We start from the raw sequence: 27,786 nt of genomic DNA on the forward strand, positions 1-27,786 counted from the left end.
GGGCGAGCCGGTTGCCTGGCGGGCGGGGGCGCGCGCGGGGCGGCGCGGGGGCGCGCGCGGGGCGGCGGGGACGCGCGGGCGCTGAGGCCTGCGCGCCCGGCTGCGGGAGCCATGCGGCGGGCGAGGAGCGGTGCGGCCGCCAAGCCACGCGGGCAGAAGGGGCCGGGAGCCTCCGGGACCCCCGCGGCCACCCCCGCGGCCCCCAGCGCCAGCCGCGCCCGGCGCTCCACGGGTCAGGCCGGGGGCGACAGCCGGGCGGCGGCGAGGCAGCCGTCGGCGAAGCGGCGGCCGAGGCAGTCGTCGCCGCGGGCCCAGGAGGCGGGCCCGGGACAGCCGCCGCCGGAGCTGCCGCTGCTCCCGCCGCCGCCGCCGCCACCGCCACCGCCGCCGACCCCCGCCACCCCGGCTGCCACTCTGCCCGACCTGGGCGACCAGCGGGAGCGCTGGGAGACGTTCCAGAAGCGACAGAGGCTCACCTTCGAGGGCGCCGCCAAGCTGCTGCTGGACACCTTGTGAGTGGGGCCGGGCGCGGGAGCCGGCGCCACGCGGAGCCCCTCGGTGCGGGAGTGGCTGTCGCGGCCCGGGCAGCTTTTCCGCCCTGCGTCTTTCCCGCACGGTGACCGACGCGTGGCCCGGTGTTAGCACCGGGCGCGTCCCTCATTCGCACGGCCGCGTGCCTTGGCTTTGGTGCCGGCGTGCGGCCCGGGACCGGACACGGCGCTGCGCCCCCGGAGCGCGTGGAGAGCCGCGCCGCGTCCTGGGACACAAAGGGTCTTTCTTGGGGACAGCCATCGTGCTCGGGACGCCGTCTCTCGTCTTGCGCGCCGAGGGCGCGGGGGCTTTCCCAGTGAGGAGAAGATAAACCCCGAGACTTTGCTCCTACCTGACTCGCTTTTTATATTTGCGCACGTGTTTTTTGGAGAGTGGGTGGGAGGGAGAAGTGGCGAGGGGGGAGAGAAGCTTGAATAGTTTTGAAGGCATCGGGAGGCAAGATTCCGTTATTGTTCCTGGCGCTCCCTGGGAGGGAGCGGAGTGCGGGGGAGGGGGTATTGATCCCGGGGAGAAGCGCGCGCAAAGAGATGCTGGGTATTCTGAACAGCCGCGGGTACCCACGAGGAGGGGGGAGAGGGGGAGGCCTTGATCTCCGCCGACTAACGCTCCCGGGTGGCTCGCTTTCGCGCTCCCCCAGCTTTGCTCCTGCAGGAGAAGCACCTCCATCCAGGTCCTTAGATGGCCAGGGGAAGATATCAGAGTGTCCGGGATGTTCGAAATGAGCTGTTAACTCTGGCAGGGGCTGGCTTGTTTTTTCTCCAAATGTGATAGCAGCTAGATCCCTGTCCTGTAGAACACTTGTGCTACGGGGAAATATTTCAGTACCCCCATCATCTAGCTCTGCGTCCAATATTTTGTGAATTACAAAGAGCGATCAAGACTACAGGCAAAAACAAGGATAACCCAACACTTGCATAACAACCTGAGGGCTGGTTACTCCTTTTCTTGAACAAAAATGTTCTTTTGTCCTTAATCCCAAAATTCTCTTAGTTAGGATGAGTCTTCTCAGAGATAAAATACTTGGTTTCCTGTGTGATTCACTTTCTGATGTATCATCTTGGATTACGGGCTGAACATTTTTTTATATTCATCATTCAACATTTTTGAGCCCCTGTGGTGAGCCACCAGTTGCTAAGCGTAGGGGATATAAAGATTCTCAGAGATGTAAAACTCAAATTTGAACTGAATTTTTACTTTAAAACAAACTTGATAAATGCTCAAGAAAAAAAAATTTTTAAATGTTGATAAAAGACAAGATTTTTTTTTTTTTTTTACCTATCGGATTGGCGTGGATGCGTGCATTTATTTAAATAACCAAAACTCACTCACTCAACTTATATGCAAAAAGAATATACAACTGCACTGTTTTTGTTAAAATATTATCGTACAGAAAGAAATCTGGAGGAATAAATAGCAAATAGTTAACTGTGGATCCCTCCGGGTGTGCAGATTATCGGAGACTTTGCTTTTTAACATTATCAAGTGTTGTAATGTCTTCATTGTTTTACAACGAGCACTATTTGTGTACGCAGAAAGGATTTTAAATACATCAAGTGAACCGATTCAACTTGTAAGGAAACGGGGAAAAACATTGAGTCTTAATAATCAAACAAATGCACATTAAAACTACCGCAAGCTTCTTTCCGGTAATGGCGCTCGGGCAGCTGCAGGGAAATGTTTTCTCAGTACTGAGAAGCGTTCGGCCCCTTTGGAGTGCAGTTTGACATTTTTCAAACTTCACAATGTTCAACTGAGGGCCTGGCTTGTATTTGTTTTAAAAAGATTAAAATAGTACGTAATGTGTCCGTATAGCTCTGTAAAGAGTCCTGTATATGCAAAACCCTGGAGGGGAATATGGCAGAATTCCAAGAGCCTTTCTCAGAAGGCTTTTCCAACCCATCAGACTCAGGTCCTCTCGTCTTACGTCTTCATAGCAGCCTGCACTGCCTTGATCACAGTCCCTAAGTATTGCTTGGGTACTTCGTTTGATGGCTGCATGAGGTTGGTAAGGCCAGGAACCGCGTCTGCCGTATTCTTTACTGTTCTCTCTCCCCGGTGCCTAGCTCGCAAAACATCTGAGTAGGTATTTGACATGTAAATAACAACGTTTGAGTTTTGGGATTAGGATCCTCCACCCAACTCCCATTGCCCATATTTTCGGAATGTTTTATTCATGCAACTTAACAGAACATAAGAAATAGAAAAAGAGAGGTCAGAGAAAAGAAGCCACTGAATCCTTTCTTTTATTTATTCCTTGTGTTTATTTAATTGCCCGTTCGTTCTGAAAAGCAGAAATTCATGGAGCCGTCATGTAGAGAAGACTTTTGTCCCATCTTTCTTCCTTCTTCCAACAAGGAGGGAGAGAAAAAGCAGGAGCTTAAGGTGCTGAGGTCCTGCCCGACTATTCAGAAATCCTCATTGTTCAGATTTTTTTTTTCTTTTTCTTTTTGGTTTCATTCAGCGAATACCAGGGCCTGGTGAAGCACACGGGGGGTTGCCACTGTGGAGCGGTTCGCTTCGAAGTTTGGGCCTCGGCCGACCTGCATATCTTCGACTGCAAGTGAGTGTTTTCTCTTCCCAAGGTGCTTGGAAGGACTTAAGAGCAGTGTCTGGGGAGTCAGGGTACCAATGCTACGGCGTCGGCCGGGAGCTGATAATTGTTGGTGTCAGGTGATGGGTATATAAGCGTTCTTTTTTTTTTTTTCCCCTCTTTTTTTTTCCCCCTTCCGAATGTGCTAAATGTTTTCAATAATAAGCTTTCTTTATTTTTTTTTTAAGATTTTATTTATTTATTTGACAGAGAGAGACAGCCAGCGAGAGAGGGAACACAAGCAGGGGGAATGGGAGAGGAAGAAGCAGGCTCATAGCGGAGGAGCCTGATGTGGGGCTCGATCCCATAACGCCGGGATCACGCCCTGAGCCGAAGGCAGACGCTTAACGACTGCGCTACCCAGGCACCCCTATAATAAGCTTTCTTTAAAACATGGGGGGGGGGGGCTAAAAATAACTGGATCTGCTCTGTGTGTGTATGTGAGAGAGAGAGAGAGGACGTTCACTCCTCCAGCAGAGCCCTGGGGGACACCGAGTAGGGTCCTCTAGCTTCTGCCTTTCAGCATCACCCCACAGACCCTACCGTTGGTGGGTGGATGGGGCGTGGTGATGGCTGGACGTCGGTCAGCCCGGGCACTGAATGGAAAGCCTTGGCTGGGCAAAGTCTTCGTAGGGGTCCAGAGTTGGGCGCAGGTGGAGGGGACATGAGCGGAGGGTGTGCACCCCGGGAAGTGTACCATGTTCCAGGCCCTCTGGCTCTGTTCCCAGGCAGATGCCCGGATCTGGGGAGGGATAGAACAAGGACAGTGACTTCTGAACCAAGAGTTAGCATAGACCTCATTGTTCGACAGGATCCAGTCCTTTCTGCCCCTAGCAGGTGTGGTCGCTGAAGTACACGTGAGTCATAAATACATGCGGTGGAATTGCTCCAATGGAGAACCTCCCGGGCTTCTAACAGCGGAGTCCAGATTGGAGCCCCAGCGCCGTGCAACAATTTGTTAGAGAATTCTGTACGCAATCAGCAATTGTTGTCAAGGCGGACTGAAAAGGGCATTTAGATGTAATTCCGAAGGTGACCATTCAGAGCCAGGCGTTCTGTGATTACAGAGGAGGGAAGCAGGAACCAGAAGCTTCCTTGCCCATTTTCGGTGTCAGGGTATCCCAGAGGCGTCGACTGTAGCTATGCCATACGTGTTTTGTAAGCGTCTCTAGAATCCAGCCGCTCCCTTCACTGTAGTAAACCAGGGGGCGGGGTGGGCAGCAGGGATGTGGTTGTGATGGGCCTGGTTTTCCGAGGGGTGTGTGGCCTTGACTGCCGAGCAGAGGCCCCAGGTGGCCTGTCCATCCGCCTGGGCTCCCCCTTCCCTGAATGGTGCCAAAAGGGGCTTCCCCTCCGGGGTCAGCCTGCTCTCGGGACGTGCTGGGTTGGGCCCGGTCGGGCCCTCGGAGGGTAGAGATGCTTGTTCACAACCTGGGAAGTCCGCTGTCTTTTTGTAGCTGCAGCATTTGCAAGAAGAAGCAGAACAGACACTTCATCGTCCCGGCTTCTCGCTTCAAGCTCCTGAAGGTTAGTGCTGAGAGCAGGCGTGACGAGCCCCTGGCCCACGGCAGGTGGCCCGTGGAGGGCAGGGTGGCTGGGAGCAGAGCGGGACCTCTGCCGGGGGCTCGACTGTCCTTGTCATCCTGGGTTTCACGTGTCTTTCTCAAAGGTTATGTTATTTTTCCCCTTTATATATTGGACGCATACTTGATATTACCGTGAAAACATTAAAAATAGAACCAAGAGGGGCGCCTGGGTGGCACAGCGGTTAAGCCTCTGCCTTCGGCTCAGGGCGTGATCCCGGCGTTGTGGGATCGAGCCCCACATCAGGCTCCTCTGCTATGAGCCTGCTTCTTCCTCTCCCACTCCCCCTGCTTGTGTTCCCTCTCTCGCTGGCTGTCTCTCTCTCTGTCTAATAAATAAATAAAATCTTTAAAAATAAATAAATAAAATAAAAATAAAAATAGAACCAAGAAATAAATACAATCACCCAAATCCTATCAGCCAAAGGTAACCCCTGTTATATCTGGGTGTATATCCTTGTGCGTGATTTCCTACCTGGGTGAATACAGCTAAATAATAATAATTAATAATAATAATAATAATAAATAATAATAATGACATTGTCTATCCAAGTAGGATTTCACCTTTTGTTCTGTTCTATGACGAACTTTTATCTGTTCCCAATGAAGAATATATGACTTAAACAAATTTTTTTAACGGTGAATTCAAGATTTTGTTGAGGTACAGCCGACATGTAACATTACTAGTCTCAGGGGTACATCAGAATGATTCGGTGTTTGTATGTATTGCAAAATGATCAGCCCAATTAAGTCTAGTGAACGTCTGACACCATACGTAATTACAAAATAATTTTTTTTCTTGTGATGAGGACTTTTGAGATTTATTCTCTTAACAGCTTTCAAATACGCAACAGCTCACAACTGTGTTCTTACCTGTCGTCACCATGATGTACACATTACATTTCCATGCCCACTTTATTTAATTTTTAAAGATTTTACTTATTTATCTGAGAGAAAGAGAGAGCGAGAGAGAGCACAAGTAGGGGGGAAGGGTAAAGGGAGAGGGAGAAGCCAACTCTCCACTGAGCAGGGAGCCCGATGCGGGGCTCAATCCTAGGACCCTGGGGTCATGACCTGAGCCGAAGGCAGACGCTTCACCAACCGAGCCACCCAGGCGCCCCTCCAGGCCCATTTTATAATCGCAAGTTTGTAGCTTTTGATCTCCTTCACCCATTTTGCCCACCGCCCTCCTGGCTCTGGCATTAAAATGGGGAATTTAATGGCAAGTGAATTATATACCAATTTAAAAAATCAAGTGCATGTCTAATACTAATGATGAATACTAAGAAACTGAAATTGAAACCATCATACCATTTCAAGTAATGCAAAGAAAATTAAATCGTTAGGTGTTCAGTTAACAACATACGTCCCTGATCTACGTACTGAGTATTACAGAAAGCTGATGACGTTACTGACAGACGTCATGTGTCTGTGGACTGGGAACCCCAACATTGTATCGATGTTCATTCTCCCCAGATTGTGTGTACGTTTAATGCGATTTCTATCAAAATCCCAGGAAGGCTTTTGCAGGAATATACAAGATTACTATAAATTTTTTTAAAAGACTTATTTATTTACTTGAGAGAAAGAGAGAGGCTAAGCAGGGAAGGGGCAGAGGGAGAAAGATTCGCAAGCAGACTCCCTACTGAAAGTGGAGCCCGACTCGGGGCTCGATCCCATGACCCCAGATCATGACCTGAGCTGAAACCAAGAATCGGTGGCTTAACCACCTGAGCCGCCCAGGTACCCCAAGATTACTGTAAAATTCATATGGAAATACACAGGCCCTAAAAGAGCTAAAATAATGTCCACAGAGAACAATGAAGTGGGAGAAAGTAAGTCCACTTGGTTTGAAAGCTTCTTATGGAACGGACGGTGGGGAGGTAGCCACTGAGACCCGGAGGTAGCTGGGAGGCTGCTGGGGTGGCCAGGTGAGAGGCGATGGGCACGTGGGCTCGGGTGGTGGTCATGGAGGGGGAAAGAAAACAGATGCTTGAGATTGGTGGAGTCAGGTTGGCAGGTGCACAGAATACCACGGGAACGGATGTCACTGAGTGACCTCCAGTGGTGAAGAAGCTGAAGTGTGGGGCAGCCCCTCACCCCCACTGCTCCCGATCGTTTCTTGGGGGAACGCATCCGATCAGAGAACTCTGGGTGGTTTAGGACCACTTAGCAAGAGTTCTTTGCTGCTTCTCTGGGTAATGGCTGTGGCGTGAGAAGAGGCCCCTCAGAACCATTGTTACATGAGACACAGAGCTCCGGGGGCCTTTCTCTCCTGCAGTGGTGGGAGGCGGGCTGCGGGAACAGTGTGAGAAGGTCTAACTCTGCTAAGGACCTCCACCCCTGGCCCTTCGGCCACCCAGTTTCTCTCTTTGGAAGCCACTGTTTCTTGGGTGTTTCTTTATAAATACATATGTAAACAAACATATGCATATATATATGTATATATGCACATACCAGGATACATCCTTTTTCAAAAAATAGAAATGGTAAAAAATAAATAGAAATGATAATATACTACACTAATTATTTTATACCTTGCTTTTTCACTTAACGTTTAATCTTTGAGGTTGTTCCATATTAGTATTTGGAAGTAGAACTGTCTCTCACTCTCTCTCTCTCTCTTTTTTTTTTTTTTTTAAGATTTTATTTATTTGGGACACCTGGGTGGCTCAGTGCGTTAAGTGTCTGCATTCAGTTCAGGTCCTGATCCCAAGGCCCGGGGAGCCTGCTTCTCCCTCTGCCTGCTGCTCCCCCTGCTTGTGCTCTTTCTCTCTCTCTGACAAATAAATAAAATCTGGAAAAAAAAAAAAAGATTTTATTTATTTATTTTTCAGAGAGAGCAAGGTGGGGGGGCGGAGGGAGAGGGAGAGAGAATCTCGAGCAGATTCCGCACCGAGAGTGGAGCCCGGCATGGGGCTTTGATCTCATGACCCTGAGTCATGACCCTGAGTCATGACCTGAGCTGAAACTGAGAGTTGGGTGCTCAACCAGCTGAGCCACCCAGGCTCCCCGAACTGTCTCATTCTTTTTAAAAGTTTCAGAGTGTCCCAATTTCATGAGTGTCCATCAGTGCTTTGGCCAGTCTTCTATTGATGGGTGTTTTCAGTTTTTCCCATCTTAGCCTTGTGTTAAACAGTGTTAGAATATCTATATACGTGTCATTGGATGCATGTGGAATTTTCATTATTGCCAAATTTAACCAATTTATATTCCCATGACTGACATTTGAGAGCATACGTGCGTCCACGTGCTCAGTACCAAGTTAACCAACCCTTACTTGTGCCCACCTGACGGCAAGAAGAAAAACAGAACAAAAAAACCCCTCCTTGCCGTTTCTGAGTGGGCATATCATTTCATAGCTCAAAGAGTGGTTGGTTTTCCTTCTTCTCTGTCATTTTGCCCAGTTTCCCATTTATAGCCTCCATTAAGGAAATTAGCCCTGTGACCGTGATGTCTGGCAAATATTCTCTTCCTGGTTTGTCCTTCGTACGTGAACTCAAGCACAGCCAACAGGTGTCTTCAGATCTCGAGCAGTGCCGTTCGGGGACGTGGAGAGCCCGTCCCTAGGGTGACCTGTCTCCCCTTGCAGGCCTAGGAGGCAGGCATTTTCATTTTCACTCCGGACACGGACAGGACGCGCTGTCTTGCCGTGGAGCTGGGACAGCTGGAGGCCGAGTCATCCCGCGTGCACTTGACAGAGAGAAGCCACGAGCCGCCGTGCTCTGGACTGACGGGGCTCTGGGCAGCGTACGTGGTGTCTGTCCTCGAGACGCCTCTGTCTCTGGGGGAGGTTGGACATGGCTTCATAACCCTGAGAGCCCTACGGAAGGGCGTCCCCTCCCCATGGAGCCTTTTAAAAGATTTAATTTTTTTGATGACCAAAAAAAAAAAAAACCCCAACCCTCTTTGTAAAAGGAGAGCATCTGTTTCGCCTGTTCCCCCGCAGGGAGCCGAGAGCATAACCACATACACCTTCAACACGCACAAAGCCCAGCACACCTTCTGTAAGAGGTGCGGCGTCCAGAGCTTCTACACGCCGCGCTCCAACCCCGGAGGCTTCGGTAAGTGAGGGGGGCGGCCGCCCGCGCGGGGGGCACGGACACCTGCGGCCGCTCTGGCTTCCTACCCGATCCTGCCCGGCTTGCCTCTAGCTTGGCCGGCCCGCGCACATGGGGTCATGGAAGAACAGGGCTGTTCAGCAACGGTCTTTTGCGATGACGGGATAGAAGATTGGCTCTGGTCACCCATCGAGATCCTGTCTGCCTTTGCTGGCGGCTGGGGGCTGACTTTGAGGGGTAGACAGAGAGGGGATGGGCCTGGGGGGTGGGTGGGGGCAGGGTGGTCGGGGAGGGAGTTTTCACCCCGAGGATGGTTCAGGGAGTGAAGGAGGCAAGAGTGAGGAGTGTTGATGACGCCATTAAAAAAGATTCTGCTTAAAAAAAAATTTTTTTTTCAGTGTATTTAAAATATAAACCGTGAAAATCCCCAAGCCCCTCCTCTTCAGGTCCAACTTGGATCTGAGCCGGGAAAATAGCCCTCAGATGGTTGTTCAGAAGGATACCAATTGTGGTAGCAGTCAAGGAATCTTGTTTCCTTTTTTTTTTTTTTTTAAGATTTTATTTATTTGTCAGAGAGAGAGAAATAGAGAGCACAAGCAGGGGGCGCGGCAGGCAGAGGGAGAAGCAGGCTCCCCACTGGGCAAGGAGCCCGATGCCTGGGATCCCAAGGAATCCTGGGATCATGGCCGGAGCCAAAGGCAGATGTGTAACCGACTGAGCCACCCAGGCGTCCCTAAAATAAAAATTTTAAAGCAACCTCTACAACGAACGCAGGGCTCGAACTCACAACCCTGAGAGCAAGAGCCCGTGCTCTATGGACTGAGCCAGGCAGCTGCCCCTTCCCCCGCCACACTTCTTCAGCAGCTGCTGTGCGTCCTCAGCTGCCACCCGAGAGGCCTTGCTGCCCGCCTTGAGAATCAAGACAGGCTTTTGGAAAGTAGAAAATCCTATAAAGGTGGGCAGGTGTTTAATACTTAGAAAGTTCTATCGAAACCCCGGACAAGCCGTGAATTCCTCAGGCTGCCCCTCAGAGGTTGTTTGAGGCCTGAACCTTGGCACTTTGTGCTCTCAGCTCGATACCGAGTGCCGTCCAGCCCTGGCGGCCCTGGCTTGGGAAGTGTACCCCCCCACGCGACAGGAAGGAAGGGGAGCCGGGAGCTGACGTTGTGGGGTCGTGAGCTTGAACGGTGATCGCCGTCGATGCCTGCCCCTGTGGGTTTGTCCGCAGGCCAGCGCAGTACCTGGCCTCGTTCATACCCAGGACCTTCCGTTGTCTGTGTCACCTCCCCCAGGAATCGCCCCACATTGCCTGGATGAGGGCACCGTGCGGAGCGTGGTCATTGAGGAGTTCAATGGGACCGATTGGGAAAAGGCCATGAAGGAGCACAAGACCATCAAGAACATGTCTAAGGAGTGAGCTCCCGCTTCTCCCTCCCCGGAAAGGAGGCCCGGAGGGAGCCAGCCGCCGTGCTGGCCCCGCCGCGCGCAGGGGGTGCCCGCGGGCGTGGCTGACCCAGGCCGCTGGTCCCGCCGGTCCCCGGCCACCCTGCTGTCCGCAGTTTGCTCAGCTAGCAGCTTCTTTACCAGCTCTTTGTCCTTTCAGCCCAGATTTTGATGTAGGCTTGTCGACATCCTTTCCCTTCTCAACTTTTGTGTGATCTTTTAGAAAAATAAATATTTTTAACATGAAAGCAGTTACTGTGGTCTGTCATTTTCTCTGCGCTTTGATTTTGGTTCCGAGGCCAGACATTTCATCGCAGGTATTTGTTCACCGCTGTTAAAATGTTTGCAAACAAACTGGCGGGGAGAGATGAGAAAACAAATGAATCGTCAGGAAACACATAAGATGGTGCGTGGTTGAAAGCCGCGTGAATTGTGAAGATACGAGCCCGAGGAGTTCCGAGGAGAGAGAGGGCTGGTTAGGGAAGAATTGGACTATCACTGGAATCTCTCTCTCTCTCTCTCTTTTTTTTTTTATGGTAAATCCGCTTCTGATTTTTTTTTTTTTTTAGTTGGGGTCAAATACCCATAGCATGAAATTGACCATCTTAACCTTCTTCTTCTTCTTTTTTTTTTTAAGATTTTTAATATATTTGAGAAAGAGAACATAAGCAGGGGGAGAGTGGCAGAGGGAGAGGGAGAAGCAGGCTCCCCGCTGAGCAGGGACCCCAATGCGGGGCTCGATCCCAGACCCTGGGATCATGACCTGAGCCAAAATCAAAAGTCGGAGGCTTAACTGGGCCACCCAGACACCCCAGTTTAATGAATATTCTATGTCCTTTATTGTCATTTTAACAGTCTTCCCAGCATCTTCACCAGGAGTAGATTTTGTCTCAGGAAACCACATTCTTGGCTCATCCGTGAGAAGCAGCTCCTCGTCCATTCAAGTTTTAGCATGAGATTGCAGCCGTTCAGTCCCATGTTCAGGGTCCGCTTCCAGTTCTCTTGCTGTTTCCACCACATCTTCAGCGACTTCCTCCACTGAAGTCTCGAACCCCCCGAAGTCATCCATAGGGTGGGAATCAACTTCTTCCAGACTCCTGTTCATGTAGATATTTTGACTTCTGCCCGTGACTCACAAATATTCCTAATGGCACCTAGAATGATGAATCCTTTCCAGAAGGTCTTCAATTTACTTTGTCCAGATCCATCAGAGGAATCACTGCCTATGGTAGCTGGGGCCTTATGAAGTATATTTCTTAAATAAGAAGACTCGAAGGTTGAAATGACTCCTTCATCAACAGGCTGCAGAGTGGATAGTGGGTTAGCAGACCCGACACGACATAAATCTCACTGTCCATCTCCATCAGCGCTCTGGAGTGACCAGGTGCATTGTCAACGAGCAGTGATATTTTGAAAGCAATCTTTTTCTGAGCAGTAGGTTTAACAGTGGACATAAAATATCCAGTAAATTATGCTGTAAACCGATGTGCCGTCATCCAGGCTTTGTTCCGTTGACAGAGCACAGGCAGAGTAGATCTAACGTAGTTCTTAAGGGCCCTAGGATTTGGGGAGTGGCCAGTGAGCACTGACTTCAGCGTAAAGTCACCAGCTGCACAAGCCCCTAGCAAGAGCGTCAGCCTGTCCTCTGAAGCTTTGAAGCCAGGCGTTGACTGCTCCTCTCTAGCTGTGGAAGTTCTGGATGGCGTCTTCGTCCAACAGGAAGCTGTTTCATCTGCGTGGAGAATCTGTTATTTAGTGTAGTGGTTCAGTGTAGCGTATTATCTTCATGAAGATCTAGAATCTTCCGGAGAACTTGCTGCAGCTTCTACGTCAGCCCTTGCCGCTTCGCCCTGCACATTTGTGTTACAGAGACGGCTTCTTTCCTTAACCCTCGTGAACCAACCTCTGCTGACTTCAGACTTTTCTCCCGCAGCTTCCTCACCTCTCAGCCGTCACAGAATTGAAGAGCATCGGGGCCTTGCTCTGGGTGAGGCTTTGGCTCAAGGGAATGTTGGGGCTGGTTTGACCTTCTGTCCAGGCCGCTAACCCTTTCTCCACGTCAGAGCCTGCTTTGTTACCATTCGTGTGTTCACTGGAGTGGCACCTCTCATGTCCTTCAAGAACTTTCGCTTTGCGTTCACAACTTAGCTCACTCTTTGGTGCCAGAGGCCCTGCGCTCAGCCTGGCTCAGCTTCTGAGACACCGTCCTCACCAAGTTCAGTCCTTTCTAGATTTTGATTTCAAGGGAGAGACATGCGACTCTTCCTCTCTCTTGAACGCTTACCGGCCATGGTAGGGTTATTACTTGGCCTCATTTTAATATTGTTGTGTGTCAGGGACTAGAAAGGCCCAGAGAGAGGGTGAGAGATGGAATGGCCAGTCATTAAGCATCAGAACATCCACAACGTGTATTGAGTTCACCATCTTACACGGGCACGGTTTGTGGTTGTCCCAAAATAATTATGGTGGTGACATCGAAGATCGCCGATCACAGATCACCATAGCAAATATCGCAGTAATGAATCTTTTTTTTTTTAAAGATTTTATTTATTTATTCGACAGAGATAGAGACAGCCAGCGAGAGAGGGAACACAAGCAGGGGGAGTGGGAGAGGAAGAAGCAGGCTCCCAGCGGAGGAGCCTGATATGGGGCTCGATCCCATAACGCCGGGATCACGCCCTGAGCCGAAGGCAGACGCTTAACCGCTGTGCCACCCAGGCGCCCCACACAGTAATGAATCTTTTAAAAAAATCTATAGGGGCACTGGAGTGACTCAGTTGGTTAAGCATCTGACTCTTGGCTTTGGCTCAGGTCATGATCGCGGGGTCGTGGGATCGAGCCCCATACTGGGCTCCACGGTCAGCACGGAGTCTGCTTGAGATTTCTTTCCCTCTGCCTCTCCCCCCACTCTCTTTCTCTCTCTCAAATAAATAAATCTTTAAAAAATCTATTATAATTACCTTTCTAAATTTTCTATGGTTATTGGGTCTGTTCTCTTTTAGTTCTAAAGTGCATTTTAGTCATACAGCATTCCATGAATGAGGGGCCCTGCCGCTGGCTATAATCCAGCTCTTGTCCCCTGCGTAGTCCCTAGTCTCAGAGGTGGGCCGGCCAAGGTGTGCTGCAGTGTGAGTGTGGAAGGGGATTTGGAGGTGACCACCTGTTAGGGACAAGCTCAGTTGGAGAGCATTTTTTACTTCGCAAGGGAACAGCGTGAGGCTTTCCGGTGGAAGGGAACAGCCACCATCAGTGTGTCCTGGGGTCCAAACCCCACACAGAGCCTGGCTTATCCCGCTTCTCTCCCACCCCTGCCTTGCAGCTGGCGCTGAGCTTCCTGCTACACGGGTGTCCCTCCCTCCTGGGAACCCCGATGATGCAGGGCTGTGCGGCCTGATGCTGAGTCCTGGGAAGATTAAAAAGTACTGGTTTTCCTTAATCTTGCAGTGATGCAACCCCAGATTTTATGGACTTGAAACGCTTGGGCCCTATTTATGACACGATGATGGTAGAGTTCAGCGGTAGTGCAAAATTGATGAGGAAGTCATCCATTTCCTGCAGGTTTTCAATTTTGTTGCCATGGACTTGCATTAACATCTCATAATTTTTTCCGTCTTTTCCATTTTTGTGGCTACAATATCCATTCTGTTCCTAATAATAGCATTTGCGTGTTCCCCTTTTCCGAATTGGCTCTGCCGGGTGTTGGCTTATTTGATTTTTCAAAGAAGTCTTATTTACCTTTCCACTAGCTTTTTATTTTTCTCTTTCATCTGTATTAAATTCCTCTTGCTACTTTTGCTTGGTTTATGTTGTTGATTTCCTTAAACTGAATCACATAGTTCACTAATTTCAATCTTCTTAAAAAACAAAAGAGTACAACTTACCGGAATATAGGTCCCGTACAAAGTGTAATTTTTTTAAAAATATTTTATTTATTTATTTAAGACACAGAGAGACAGCACAAGCAGGGGGATCGGCAGGCAGAGGGCGAGGGAGAAGCAGGCTACCCACTGAGCAGGGAGCCCGATGCAGGAGCTCGATCCCAGGACCCCAGGGTCGTGACCTGAGCTGAAGGCAGATGCTTAACCCACTGAGCCACCCAGGCGTCTCACAAAGTGTAATTTTTATTAACTTCTAGATAATTTGTAATTTTCTCTTGATCTGGAGGTCATTTTGGAGAATGTTTCTTGGTTTCTAACTGGAGTTTTTTGGGTCATTTTATAAACTTATTGAAAGCTATCTTTAAAAAAGATTTTATTTATTTATTTGAGAGAGAACGCATGCGAGAAAGCATGGGAGGGTAAGGGACAGAGGGCAATGGAGCAGCAGACTCCCCGCTGAGTAGGGGGCCCATGGGGCTCGATCCCAGGACCCTGGGTTCATGACCTGAGCCGAAGACAGATGCTTAATGGACTGAGCCACCCAGGCGTCCCAAATAAACTCTTAAAAAAAAAAAATCAAGTGAAGAGCTTGGATTTCTGAGAGAGTCTGTTGCATGGATCTGGCTACTGTGATATTTGGTGTGTATCTTCTCGTGGAGTGACTCTGGTACCGTTCTGAAATATCCCCCATTGTTGAAGGTTGAACGCTTTTAGTTGCTTGGACGTGTGTTGTCACTCTTTTTGTGTGTCTTTACTTGGTACATGGTGGATGACTCATCCTTTTATTTTTAGCCTCTTTGTCACTTCTAGATGCTACATTTTGTTTTCGAACTCAGTTTTGGTAGGGAAAGTAGCCCATTCAGGGTTTTTATTTATTTATTTATTTATTTTTTAATTAACTGATACCTGCTTTGATTATTTTTGTATCATTTCCACTGTATTTGTTACATTTTATGCTTTGTTTCCTGTCTTTTGTTTTTCTTCTTACTTTGCAGGCTTGTAAGTTTCTCTTCATTTCCTCTTTTCTCCTTCGTGAATGGGGCTTCTACACTGTTCAGGGCTGCAGCTGGTGCCCTTTCCTGTCCCAAAAACCCAGACGGAGCCCCGGACTTGTCTATGTCTTCAAGATGCTTCTCCTCCAGAGCTTTCCCTTGCACCCAGAGGAGACCTTTGCAATATTTTTATCCCCTCCCCCACTTGAAATCTAGGATTTTGCAGCACACGTGTGCATCTTTTTTTTTTTTTTAAGATTTTATTTATTTATTTAACAGAGAGAGAGCACCAGCGGGGGGCGCGGGGGCGAGGAAGAGGGAGAGGGAGAAGCAGGCTTCCCGCTGAGCAGGGAGCCTGGCGGGGCGCCTTCCCAGGACCCTGAAATCAACCAACTGAGCCACGCAGGCGCCCCCATGTGTATCTTTTTAAAAAAATCACAGCTGGCTAGAATATGGTGAGCCCTTCTGATGCACTGACTCAAGTCTCTTTCAGATTATGTAAATTCTCCTTTCTTTTCCCCCATCTGTAACTATTTCTCCTTCTGGAACTCCCATTATTCACACGTTAGGTCTCCTGAATTTTTTTTTTTCCCCTAAGATGTATTTTTCAAGTCCCTTTTCCATCACGATTTCCATTTCCGAGCTAACTGCCCTCTGGGTTCTGAGGTATGTCTTCTGCCCGATATTCCAGATTTCTAACATGGCCACTCCTGAGAAACATCCTTTTTTTGTCTGGGGCAGGGCCTAATCTCTTGCTGTTGTTTTTGATGAAGTCTCCCATTAACTGCTCCTTCGGAGAGGGCTGCCCACTGCGGGGCGGGACTTCCTTTCCTGGGAGCCCCCTTGGGAGAGGATTCCCCTTTCGGACTGGGGTCTGCTCACCCTTGGTCTCCAGCCGCCGCAAAGCAGTGAGCGGTGGGAGGACAGGTGGTTTCTGCTCTTCTGGGCCAGGGCTGAGAACTGGCAAAGCACCGGCCCTCTCTGAAGCCAGTGTGAGGGGCCTGCAGGTCTCTCTGACACGGGGTAATGCTCTCCCAGCCGCAGAGAGCAGGAGAAGCTCACCGGCCCTGAACCAGCCAGCCTCCCAGGACTCTGGACTAGTAGAGACAGCCGCTTCCCAGGGAATTCTTAGTTAGTTGAGATCTTGTGTGTGTGTGTGTGTGTGTGTGTGTGTGTGTGTGTGTGGTTGGCCCCTTCCTTCCCTCCTCCCCTTCCTTCCTTTTTTTCTTGCCCTGCTACTTGAAGAAACCACGAACATCTGATCTTTGCTCTAGGCTTCAGGGCTGCTGTACAGTTTCGCAGCTTGTTAACTATACAAGTGCGTGGCTCAGTTGGCGGAGTTGGTAGTCGGCGCTCCTCTCACCCTGTCACCCAGCTAGCTGTTTGTGCTCTGGTGAAGGCGTCTGTCTGCCTGGGGGAAGGGCTGCATTCTGACAATGTGCACAGAGGCATTCTTGCCAAATGTCCCCAGGGCTACGCTGCCCTCGGAGGGTACCTTTCCCTAACCTGAGCGCAGACGCTATTCCAGGGTGGCTTTGAGGGGCATCCTTGCCTCCGGTGCTGCTGTCCAGTGCTCTCTCCAGGCACCACAGAGAACCTAGCTCTGTTCCCATGGGGAACCCCGAGGGGAGCCGTCAGCCTCTCAGGAGCCCCAGGCTCTGCAATGCCCCGAGGGTGCTGGGATGGAGAGAGCCAGGGAGGGGGAGCTTGCCCTCCAGCATCGGGGACCAGAGTCAAGCTCCGGGCACCAGGAAATAAAAACATTGGTTTGTTTTCATTTCCACCTAGACTTTTACTTAACTTATTCACCCCCCCCAAAAAAAAGCCGGCATGTGCAATAAAACAAAAGCAGAAAACAACTCCAATCCCACCACTCTGAAGCAACAACTATTGATGATTCTACAGAGCTTTCTAACTTCTAAGATTTGAAAGTGTTTTTGAATAGGGAATATATGTGCATGGTATAAAATTCAAAAGGGACAAAAAATGATCTCCGTCCCCCCCCAATTTCCTTTTTCAGACAAGTACTGTTACCAGAAATATCCCATTTATTTACACACAATTGGATGTGTAGACATGTTTATGTATTTTTCCCCACAAATGGTTGCATTTCCAAACAGTTCTGGCTTCTAGCTTTTTTCCAGTTAATAGTATACCTTGGTGATCTTTCTATATCAGTGTCTGTCTTATTATTTTGAATAGTTTCATGGTATCTATTTTACTGGTGTGCCCACATTTATTTCGGCAATCCTTAATTGACAGACATCTGGACTGGCTCAGTATTTTACTATTATAAAGTGTTTCAGGGTCCCTTACATACCTCCTTTGACACACGTAAATCTGTCGTGTAAATTACCGGAAGTGGAAATGGTGGATCAGAGGGTACGTAACTTTACTAGAAATTGCCATCTTGCTCTCCACAGAGTCTCTAACATTGCGTGCCTGTCAGTAGTGTATAAATAGCTAGCTTCTCTTTAATGAATCATTTCCATACAGAATTGAGACTAATGTGGCTATACACATTTAAAAAAAAAAAGATTTTATTTATTTATTTGAAAGAGAACACAAAAGCAGGGGGGAGGGGCAGAGGGAAAGGGACAAGCAGACTCCTAGCTAAGTAGGGAGCCTGATATGGGGCTCGATCCCAGCACCCTGAGATCATGATCTGAGCTGAAGTCAAACACTTAACTGACTGAACCATCCAGGCATTCCCGGCTATACACATTTTTTAAGCTTTACATTATATCAGAAGTGTTTAATCACATCAAAACTACTCATAAAAAACAAAATCCTTTAAAATTATAAATGTTCATTTTAGGAAGATAACCTTACTAATTAGCAATTACTTTTTTTTATTTTTTTATTTTTATTTTTTTAAAGATTTTATTTATTTATTTGACAGAGAGAGACAGCCAGCGAGAGAGGGAACACAAGCAGGGGGAGTGGGAGAGGAAGAAGCAGGCTCCTAGCGGAGAAGCCTGATGTGGGGCTCGATCCCAGAATGCTGGGATCACGCCCTGAGCCGAAGGCAGACGCTTAACAGCTGCGCCACCCAGGCGCCCCCCCCTTTTTTTCAAGCAAGCTCTGCACCCAACATGGGGCTTGAACTCAAGATACCCCAATATCAAGAGTCCCATGCTCTACCAACTGAGCTGGTCAGGCACCCCATAATTACCTTTTGGATTTCTCTAATTACACTTTTATGTATTTGTATACACACACACATATTTACTTGTGTATGTATGTTTATTTAACTAAAATGAGATTGTACCATTCCTAACCTGCTTTCTAAAATTTAATGTATCAGGGCACCTGGGTGGCTCAGTCGTTAAGCGTCCGCCTTCTGCTCAGGTCATGATCCCAGGGTCCTGGGATAGAGTCCCACATCGGGTTCCCTGCTCAGTGGGGAGTCTGCTTCTCCCTCTCCCTCTGCCTGCTGCTCCCTCTGCTTGTGCTCACTCTCTCTCTGTCAAATAAATAAAAATAAAATCTTAAAAAATATTTTTAATATATCGTAAACACTCTTCCTTGTTACTAAATATGATTGCATCACTGGATTTTTCTCATTGTGCTATTATAAATAATACTGGGATGATGTCTGTATATATAATCATAATTTTAATTTTTAAAGTATGTCCTTAGGTCACAGGGCTTGGGTATTTTATAAGGTCTTAATACATATGGAGACTTGCAGTCCGGAGAGGCTGGTCCAGTGCCTGTCTTCTCAGGAGCAGGACGGGAGGCAACTTGTCCCCCCGCTCCCCCACCAACCAGCATCAGGGGCTGATTTCTTCTCAGTTTCTATGGAGGCTATTAGGAGCTACTGACTGACAGTTTTTAAGTAGACAGATAACCAGATTTGCATTTCGACTCTAGCTTCAGGGCCTGATAGCTTGGTCGGTCCCATCTGGCCTCTAGGAGGCATTCAAGAGAGCAGGTCCCTAACCTGTTGCTATGGAGACAGCAACGCAGGCCTTCCTCCGACTGATGCACAGAGAGGACACTCCCTGGACAATGCACACCAAGGTCCTTTCTGTGTCAGGACTTCAACTTCTGCGAGTCCCTCTGCGTTAGGCCTGCTTATTCCGTAGATCTCGGAACACCAGCGGCTCATCTTTCCCGAGCCCTGACTGCGCGCCAGACCCTTTACCCGCCGCCTACCCGGCGTCATCTCCTCTGAGCTCGGTACCAGGACTGCACTCCATTCCGCACGCGAGAGAACTGAGTCAGAGAGAGGTTACACACCTTGTCCGTAGCTACATGGTTGGTAAATTTGGCCTCACACCAGAATGTGCCTATGCCCTTGACCCCTGAGCGTCCCTGCCTCAGGCCACTTCCTGGACCGTTGGTGAGACCTCGGGAGTAGCTTCCAGGCCAGACCCCTCAGATGGCTTGTGTCTGTAGCACAATTTTAAGACACCAGTTTTTTCAGTGTTGAAAACAACAACGACAATAACAGCAACAACAACACACAACTGTTCCAGATTTCCCTTCCTATTTCCTGCTTCCCTCAAAAGACGGGGAGCTGAGATATTTGATCGTAAGCTTCTCCGGCCCGGGCCCCCATCATAACAGTCTCAGTAGGAGATGCCAGGCCTGGCGTTCGGACTCTGGGAGCCCCAGTCAATTGAACGACAGTGATGTTAAGTAGAGAAGCTTCCCCTGGATTCAAATCTGATACACAGGCCACAACGTCAATCAAAGGAGTCATGGTTGAACTCATTCAATATATAGACTGTGCGTGTGCACGCGTGTCTATGTGTGTGTGTGTGTTTGGCGAGCCTGCTTTGGAAACAACATAAATACCGCCTGGGGCACCGGCGCAGCGATTCCAGAGCACGTTTCAGAGCATTTACAATCAGCAGGTCTGTGCTAGGTGCCTGACCTACATCGTGCCATTATGTAACGTGTTCCTCAGGAGAACGTGAGAAGCTAGCAGGCTGGCTGTTATCATCCTTGGGTTCGTTTGGTTTGGGCTGCTGTGGGGTTTTTTCCCCAGAGCAGGAAGCCGACGTTGGGACAACCCATTGGCCTGCATGGTCCCCCTTTCGTTAGAGCCTCACAGCGCGGGCCCGCAGAGGCCTCCCCACACGGGGATCTCCTTTGGTCCAGGGTGGTCGGCCAGCTCAGGGCCCGGCCCCAGGCTTTCCGGTCTCTGCTTCTCCTTGCGTTCCTTGGGTCAGAAGACTCTCAAAGGCTTCAGAGGAAGTGCAGGGAGTTGATTCTCATGTACCTGGAGAAGAGCACGTAGAGGCGGCGAAACCAGAGCAACTGGCTGCGATGGCAGGACATGGCTCTCTAGGAGAAGCAGAGAGGCCCCGTCATGGAACGCACGCACTGTCTCAGGCCTTCTTTCCTCACCTGGAGTTCCTCCTCCCGCGAGCACACCTCACGCTGTAGCCTACTCCGGCTTCCCCCTGGGACGCGTGAACCTCTCTGGATGGGCCTCCGATCGCTGCCTCCCCTGTCCCGTCTCTTACTGACAACCCAGTGATACAATCACATGAGGCTAACGGCGGCCATAGCACGTGGTCGGTCTCCGTGCACGACCTTGATTTAGACAGCACAGCTGGTATCCGGAGCCAGAGCCACGTGAAGGACTCGGAAGCCCACATTCTTAATTACTGTGCTCCGCTACGTGGCACAGATCACACGTTCGGGGAGGGCTTATGGGAAGCAAGCTAGAATACTGTGCTCAAGGTCCTCTGAGTTAGGTAAGCTGGGAGGAAGAGGAAGAGGAGGAGCAGAAAAAAGAAGACATGGACACATTCACACCAACGAGCACACATGGGTATGGGGTTCTCATCGCCACAATGTTTACTGTCTTGTTATTCAGACCCAGCATAGTTCAGCTTTTTTTTTTTTTTTTTTAAGATTTTATTTATTTATGTGACAGAGACAGCCAGCTAGAGAGGGAACACAAGCAGAGGGAGTGGGAGAGGAAGAAGCAGGCTCCCAGCAGAAGAGCCTGATGTGGGGCTCGATCCCAGAACGCTGGGATCACGCCCTGAGCCAAAGGCAGACGCTTAACTGCTGTGCCACCCAGGTGCCCCCGTAGTTCAGCTTTTAAACCACAGATCATAGCGACTGATGTAACTAGATATAACATATATAAATGGTTCCTGCCTGTTTTGCTCTAAGTACCAAAAGTAAACTGCCTCTCGGAGCTATTATCATTGAAGACCTTTATGTAAAGAACTCATTTTATTTTATTTTTTTAAGAGTTTATTTATTTGTCAGAGAGAGCGCACAAGCAGGGAGAGTGGCAGGCAGAGGGAGAAGCAGCCCCCTCCCTGGGCAGGGAGCCTGACGCGGGGCTCGATCCCAGGACCCTGAGATCACAACCTGAGTGGAAGGCAGAGGCTTAACCGACTGAGCCACCCAGGCAACCCAAGAACTCATTTTATATTCATTGTCAGAATGCATGTGGCTATAGAGATGTAAATACACCTGTTAGGATAACCACAAGCCGTCAGTGATAAAGGTTAATATCACCATACGATGTATTCAGGCAAAATATTATATAGCATTGTTTCAACAGGACATACAACTAAATTTTTCAACTAAAAGCATTTTCAGAAACGAAATGGATGTGAAAACTTACAGAAGAGTGTTCACATTTTGAAGACCATAGTAAAAACAAAATGTTTATTTTATTTTATTTTTTAAAGATTTTCTTTATTTGTTAGAGAGAGAGAGAGAGAGCACAAGCAGGAGGAGGGGCAGGCAGAAGGAGAAGCAGGTCCCTGCCAAGCAAGGAGCCTGACACGGGACTTGATCCCAGGACCCCGGGAACACGACCCAAGCGGAGGCAGTCGCCCAACTGACCGAGCCACCCGGGCACATCCCCAAAATGTTTAGTTTAGAAAAACACTGAGAGAAGGGATGAACTTTGTAGTCCAGACACACTCGACTTGTCTATTTGTAACCGCTGCCAAGTCACATGGGTTTCCTACGTCATCTTGCCCCAAGTGGTCTAATTTTTAGGTCCCCTAACTTTCCAATGACTTTTCAGCACCCATTCAATAAAACAGGCACTTATTGTCAATTTGGTTTTTTTACAAACTGTTTTTCTATTAGTTTTCCAATGGAATACAAAATATCAAAATTGTTTCTATCCGCCCCCCAACTTGAAGCATTTCCACTACATTTCCTTCAAAGATATGATTTTGCTGGTTATCCAGTACTGTATCATTCATCTGCTCAATATTAGTTCCTTTTTGACTATCATAATTCAGGACTATCATAAAATATGAACATTCTTGCTCATAAGTCTCTGTTTTGTTTTGTTTTTTTAAGATTTTATTTATTTACTCATTTGACAGAGATAGAGACAGCCAGCGAGAGAGGGAACACAAGCAGGGGGAGTGGGAGAGGAAGAAGCAGGCTCATAGCGGAGGAGCCTGACGTGGGGCTCGATCCCATAACGCCGGGATCACGCCCTGAGCCGAAGGCAGACACTTAACTGCTGTGCCACCCAGGCGCCCCACTTGCTCGTAAGTCTCTGAATACAGCTTTGCTCATTTCTTTAGGATAAGGTCCTCCAAATTAAAATGATTGAGTCAGAGTTAGTACAAATTTATTGAATTATACAAGTAATACATGATTATTTTAGAAATATTTTTATTATTTAATTATTTATTTTTAAAGTAAACTCTGTGTTCAATGTGGAGCTCAAACTTATGACCCCGAGATCAAGAGTTGAATGCTTTACGACTGAGCCAGCGAGGTGCCCCTGTAACCTGTTTGTTTTTACTTAATGTATCAAGAATATCAAAAGGTGGGGCGTCTGGCTGGCTGTCGGATAAGCTTCTGCCTTCGGCTCAGGTCATGATCTCAGGGTCGTGAGATCGAGCCCCATGTCGGGCTCTGCATTCAGTGCGGAGTCCGCTTGAGATTCTCTCTCCCTCTCCCTCTGTCCTTCCTGTGAGCTCTCGCTCTCTCTAAAATAAATTAATTAATTAAAAAAAAAGCAAAAAACTCCAAAAAAACCCCACCCCACTTCGTCAAGGACTGAAATAATTGCATTCTGGACATTCAAAGGCTAAGTAGAAGAAAAACCACCTTAATGAAGAAAAAACTATGAAATTAAAAAAAAAAAGGAAGTGAAACAATAGGTGGACATAAAAGAAAAAATGAAAAATTTTGGAAATGAAAACAAAACAGAGAACAGATGTGAAAGAATAATTAGGAGCCACAAAGCACAGATTAAGAGTCCTCAGTGTACATTCAGTAGGAACCCAGGAAGAGAACGGAGGGAACGTCACACAAGGGCTGTTGGAAGAGATAATAGGTGAGGATTTTGAAGAAGTGCCGACAGACAAGGGTCCCCACTTCGAGATGCGAAGCAGAATAAAGATGAACAAAGCTACCCTACACGTACTGTAATAAGACTGCAGAACTCAGAAACAGAAAATGATCTTTTTAAAAAAAATATTTATTTATTTGAGAGGGGGCACAAGCTGGAGGAGCGGCAGAGGGAGAGGGAGCCCGATGCGGGACTCGATCCCAGGAACCCGGGATCATGACCTGAGCCACCCAGACGCCCCAAACACAAAGATAATCTTAAAAGTTAACATAGGGGCACCTGGGTGGCTCAACGGTTAAGCGTCTGCCTTCAGCTCAGGGCGTGATCCCGGCGTCATAGGATCGAGCCCCACATCAGGCTCCTCCGCTATGAGCCTGCTTCTTCCTCTCCCACTCCCCCTGCTTGTGTTCCCTCTCTCACTGGCTGTCTCTATCTCTGTCAAATAAACAAATAGAATCTTTAAAAAAATAAAAAAATATAAGAAAAATAAATAAAAAATAATAAAAGTTAACATAAAAGAGATTAACTGCACATGAGTAATAACATCACGCTGACAGTGGGCTCCCGTTGCCAAAGGATGAGGACGGGAGTTACATCTTCAAACATGCAGAAGGAAAATAGCTCAAATTAAACCTTTATTTCCAGCTAGACTCATTCAGAAGAGGACATGCAAACACTCAAAGGCTAAGCGAAGTTGCCTTCCTTAGACATTCACTGAAAAATTGCTAAAGAATCTGCATCAACAAAAAGTGAAGGCAGAGGTAATATGCAGGATGTAAGAAATAGGGAGGGCCAGGAATCCACTGTATATCAGTAATGATATTGTAAAGTACAGTACCAGGGCGCCTGGGTCGTGCAGTCAGTTAAGCATCCGACTGTCGGTTCTGGCTCCAGTCATGATCTCAGGGTCCTGGGATCAAGGCCGATGCTGGCTCCCTGCTCAGCGGGGAGTCTGTTTCTCCCTCTCCTTCTGTCCCTCCCCACACTCATACTCTCGTGCTCTCTCTCTCAAATAGATAAATAAAATATTTTTAAAACATTAAGAAATGAAAATGACAAGAGTTTAAAGATAAAGGTATTAAAAAGTCCCATGTTGGGTGTGGAGCCAACTTAAAGAAAAAAAATAACAAAGGTATTTAAAGAAGATGAGCCAAGCGGATGCAAGTCCAAGAAAGCTATCAGAGCAATGTTAAGATCCGAACAGAATTTAAGGCAAGACCATTCATAATGAGAGACATAGCATAATAAAAGGAAGAGTCTACTAAGAAGATATAACAACCTTGATCTTTTTGTGCACCAGACACAAATAAAGCCAACACAAAGACAAACGGACAAATGCAAACTCAGGGTAGGAGACCTCATACTTGCATCATAAAGTAACAGATCAAAAGGTTTAAAAAGTAGTTAGAATGTACAAGTTGTGGGGCGCCTGGGTGGTGCAGTCGTTAAGCGTCTGCCTTAGGCTCAGGGCCTGATCCCAGGGTCCTGGGATCGAGCCCCGCATTGGGCTCCCTGCTCTGCTGGGAGCCTGCTTCTTCCTCTCCCACTCCCCCTGCTTGTGTTCCCTCTCTTGCTGGCTGTCTCTCTCTATGTCAAATAAATAAATAAAATCTTAAAAAAAAAAAAAAAGAATGTACAAGTTGTGACCGAAATACGTACTAACCTTGATCTACTGGTTATATCTAGAATCTGAGATGCAGTCAGTAGAGCACACACATTCTTTTTAGATAAACGTGTTAACATTTACAAAAACTGATCATAAAGTAGGTCATTCACTAAGGAATTCTCAGTAAGTTTCTAAAAACCAGTATTACAGGAGTGCCTGGGTCGCTTGGTTGGTTAAGCGACTGCCTTCAGCTCAGGTCATGATCCCGGGGTCCCGGGATCAAGCCTGGCATCGGGCTCCGTGCTCGGCGGGAAGCCTGCTTCTCCCTCTCCCACTCCCCCTGCTTGTGTTCCCTCTCTCGCTGTGTCTCTCTGTCAAATAAATAAAATCTTAAAAAAAAATAAAATAAACAGTAACATCATCAACAAAAAGCACAAAAATGAGAACAATGTGGCACCAAATATACAACGGAAAGGATACTTGTTCGCCATATGAGAGCTGCAACAAGAAGGCAGAGGGCACCTTGTTCAACTCAGTTGGGAACCTGCATGTGTGCGTCGGTGGCAACTTAAAGCTTTTCACTGCCCTGCAAATACTCATGTCCACAAGTGACCACAAAAGGACTGTATCAATTTCGGGGTAACAAGTAAATTTTAGCATGTGGGCACATTTACAAATATGGAACCTACGGATAATGAGGACTGACCCTATATAGACACACATACGCGTTTGTGAACTCTAAAACACACCCTTAAAAACCTCGTGTATTAAAGAGGAACTCACAACGGAAACTATAAGTTACTTATAACTGAGTGACAGTAGAAGTATGTATCACAACTTGTCGGGTGCAGCTAAAGGAATACTTCAAGGAAAATTAATAGTATTAGAGAGTATTTTTAAAAAATGATTGAAAACAGAAAAAAAAGCTAACCTTTTCACTCCAAGAAATTAAAAAAAAAAGTAACAACGTAAAACCTGAATAAAGTAGAAAGGCAAAAATAAAGAACAGACATGAATGAGCTATCAAATAAAACAGAGGAGAATTCACGTTTCTGGTCAGTGTTGCACTCTCAGTATCTAGCAAAGTGCCTCTTAGTAGGTATAAATGTTTATTGCAGACAGTCCAGAAAATAAAGTTAAGCAAAATAAATAATAATAATGATAATAATGATAATAATTATTATTACCCTCAGTTCTCTTAGTTTTACTCATTGCTATTCTGCCCTCCCCAGTAGACTTAAGGCAGCTGGGGTCACACCAGGAGGCAGACTGGAACAATTCTCCTTAACTGCTTGGTCCCTAACTCCATGGTTTTCAGAATCACCCGCCCGACCGATAGCTAAGAGTTTTCGCTATGAGGGCCTCACTGGACCTGACATTTCCTCAATAGGCAAATAAGCCTCTGGTGGTCTATCCTATTGGCTCTTTACAGAGGTTCCTGGCAGGTCTGAGTTCCTCTGTGTACCTCCATGCCGCGGAATGCAGGCACCCATTACAATGCTAATGCATCACGACATAGAAGAAAACGGTCATAATCTTGTTAGAACAGGTTTTAAACAGTAGGCACCATGTGATCCCATTAAAAAATACATATATATTAACAATGATTATCTCTGAGTGGTGGCATTCAGGGTAATTTGTATTGATTATCTTTATTTTCTTCTTGATGCTTTTATATAAAGTATTTCTACATGTTCTACAACGAGCATGTATTTTTACTTTTAAAAAAGCATGTGTTCTGTTTATGATCAGAAAAAAAGGGCACCTGGGTAGCTCATTTGGTTAAGCGTCTAACTCTTGATTTGGGGGCGCCTGGGTGGCACAGCGGTTGGGCGTCTGCCTTCGGCTCAGGGCGTGATCCCGGCGTTCTGGGATCGAGCCCCACATCAGGCTCCTCTGCTATGAGCCTGCTTCTTCCTCTCCCACTCCCCCTGCTTGTGTTCCCTCTCTCGCTGGCTGTCTCTATCTCTGTCGAATAAATAAATAAAAAAATCTTAAAAAAAAAAAAAAAAAAAAAAGAAAAAAGGGTGAAAGTCCTTGATAATCTATGACTGTCAAGGTCAAGCTGGGATAGTCCCAACACTCAGATGCTGAACCACTATGCAAGGTCTTTGCTTAGGGGTCATGAGGAGGCGGGGGGGGCTCTGGGACACAGATCTGGAGGGAGGCTGTCTGGGAATTCACAATCCTCACCTTGGCCTGTGCCACTTCTTTGCTGGTGAGCACGAAGAGGACATCCCGGGTATGAAGCAGAGCAAAGGGCAGGTCCAGAAGGGAGATGTACTTACGGAACACATTGACTGACCGAAGCGTGAGCACGGAGCACCCTGGGTGGGGGAAGCAGAGAGGCGAGAAGCGAAGAGTCTAGTTGCTTCCAGGCAGATTTTTCAGAGCACCCTCCCCCTCCCTTGGGGCTCAGGGCAGGGCAGGGCAGGACCGTGGCCATGGAGTTGCTCTTTGCTCATCATTCTCCCAGACAGGAAGAGTGAAAGGACCACAGAACACGTGGCCGGCTGCCCTCTACTCGCGACAAGCCCTAGCAAGATAAGGTTGGTTGCTAGAGGTTGGAAACTGGCTACCTCAAGGTCAGGGGAAAGGTGATGAATACCAGAATTTCGGGATTGGGAGGCAAGAGACCCAGTTTCTCCTCTGACACTCAAGACCTGACAGACTCGGGAAAGTCCCTTCAGCTGAGACTCAGTTCCCTCATCTCTAAAGTGGTGTTGACAGTGTGGGAGCGTGTCTTACAGGGTTGATATCAGCCCACTCAGAA

At 47.9% G+C, this 27,786-nt stretch overlaps 2 protein-coding genes across 4 annotated transcripts in view; one reads left to right on the plus strand and one right to left on the minus strand.

The window, feature by feature from the left end:
- The first annotated feature begins 45 nt into the window (after positions 1–45).
- Positions 46–10,480, plus strand: CENPV (centromere protein V). Its single transcript, XM_045778255.2, has 5 exons — positions 46–512; positions 3,014–3,112; positions 4,600–4,669; positions 8,675–8,789; positions 10,079–10,480. Exons 1-5 carry the CDS (start codon positions 112–114, stop codon positions 10,201–10,203), a joined length of 810 nt encoding a protein of 269 aa, XP_045634211.2. The 5' UTR covers positions 46–111; the 3' UTR covers positions 10,204–10,480.
- Positions 10,481–17,617: 7,137 nt separating this feature from the next.
- PIGL (phosphatidylinositol glycan anchor biosynthesis class L) overlaps positions 17,618–27,786 on the minus strand; it is a 78,925-nt gene continuing 68,756 nt past the window's right edge. For 2 of the 3 annotated variants that reach the window (XM_045778309.2, XM_045778311.2), the window contains exons 6-7: positions 27,207–27,340; positions 17,618–20,397 (exon numbers count right to left, since the gene is read on the minus strand). In XM_045778309.2, coding sequence (XP_045634265.1) covers positions 20,299–20,397; positions 27,207–27,340 — 233 coding nt within the window. In that variant the 3' untranslated portion in view covers positions 17,618–20,298. The remainder of the gene's footprint in view (positions 20,398–27,206; positions 27,341–27,786) is intronic. The other variant, XM_045778310.2, reaches the window with a different exon arrangement.

This window comes from Ursus americanus, chromosome 14, assembly GCF_024610735.1.
Source record: "Ursus americanus isolate L20-20 chromosome 14, mUrsAme1.1.p, whole genome shotgun sequence".
NCBI classification, from domain to species: domain Eukaryota; kingdom Metazoa; phylum Chordata; class Mammalia; order Carnivora; family Ursidae; genus Ursus; species Ursus americanus.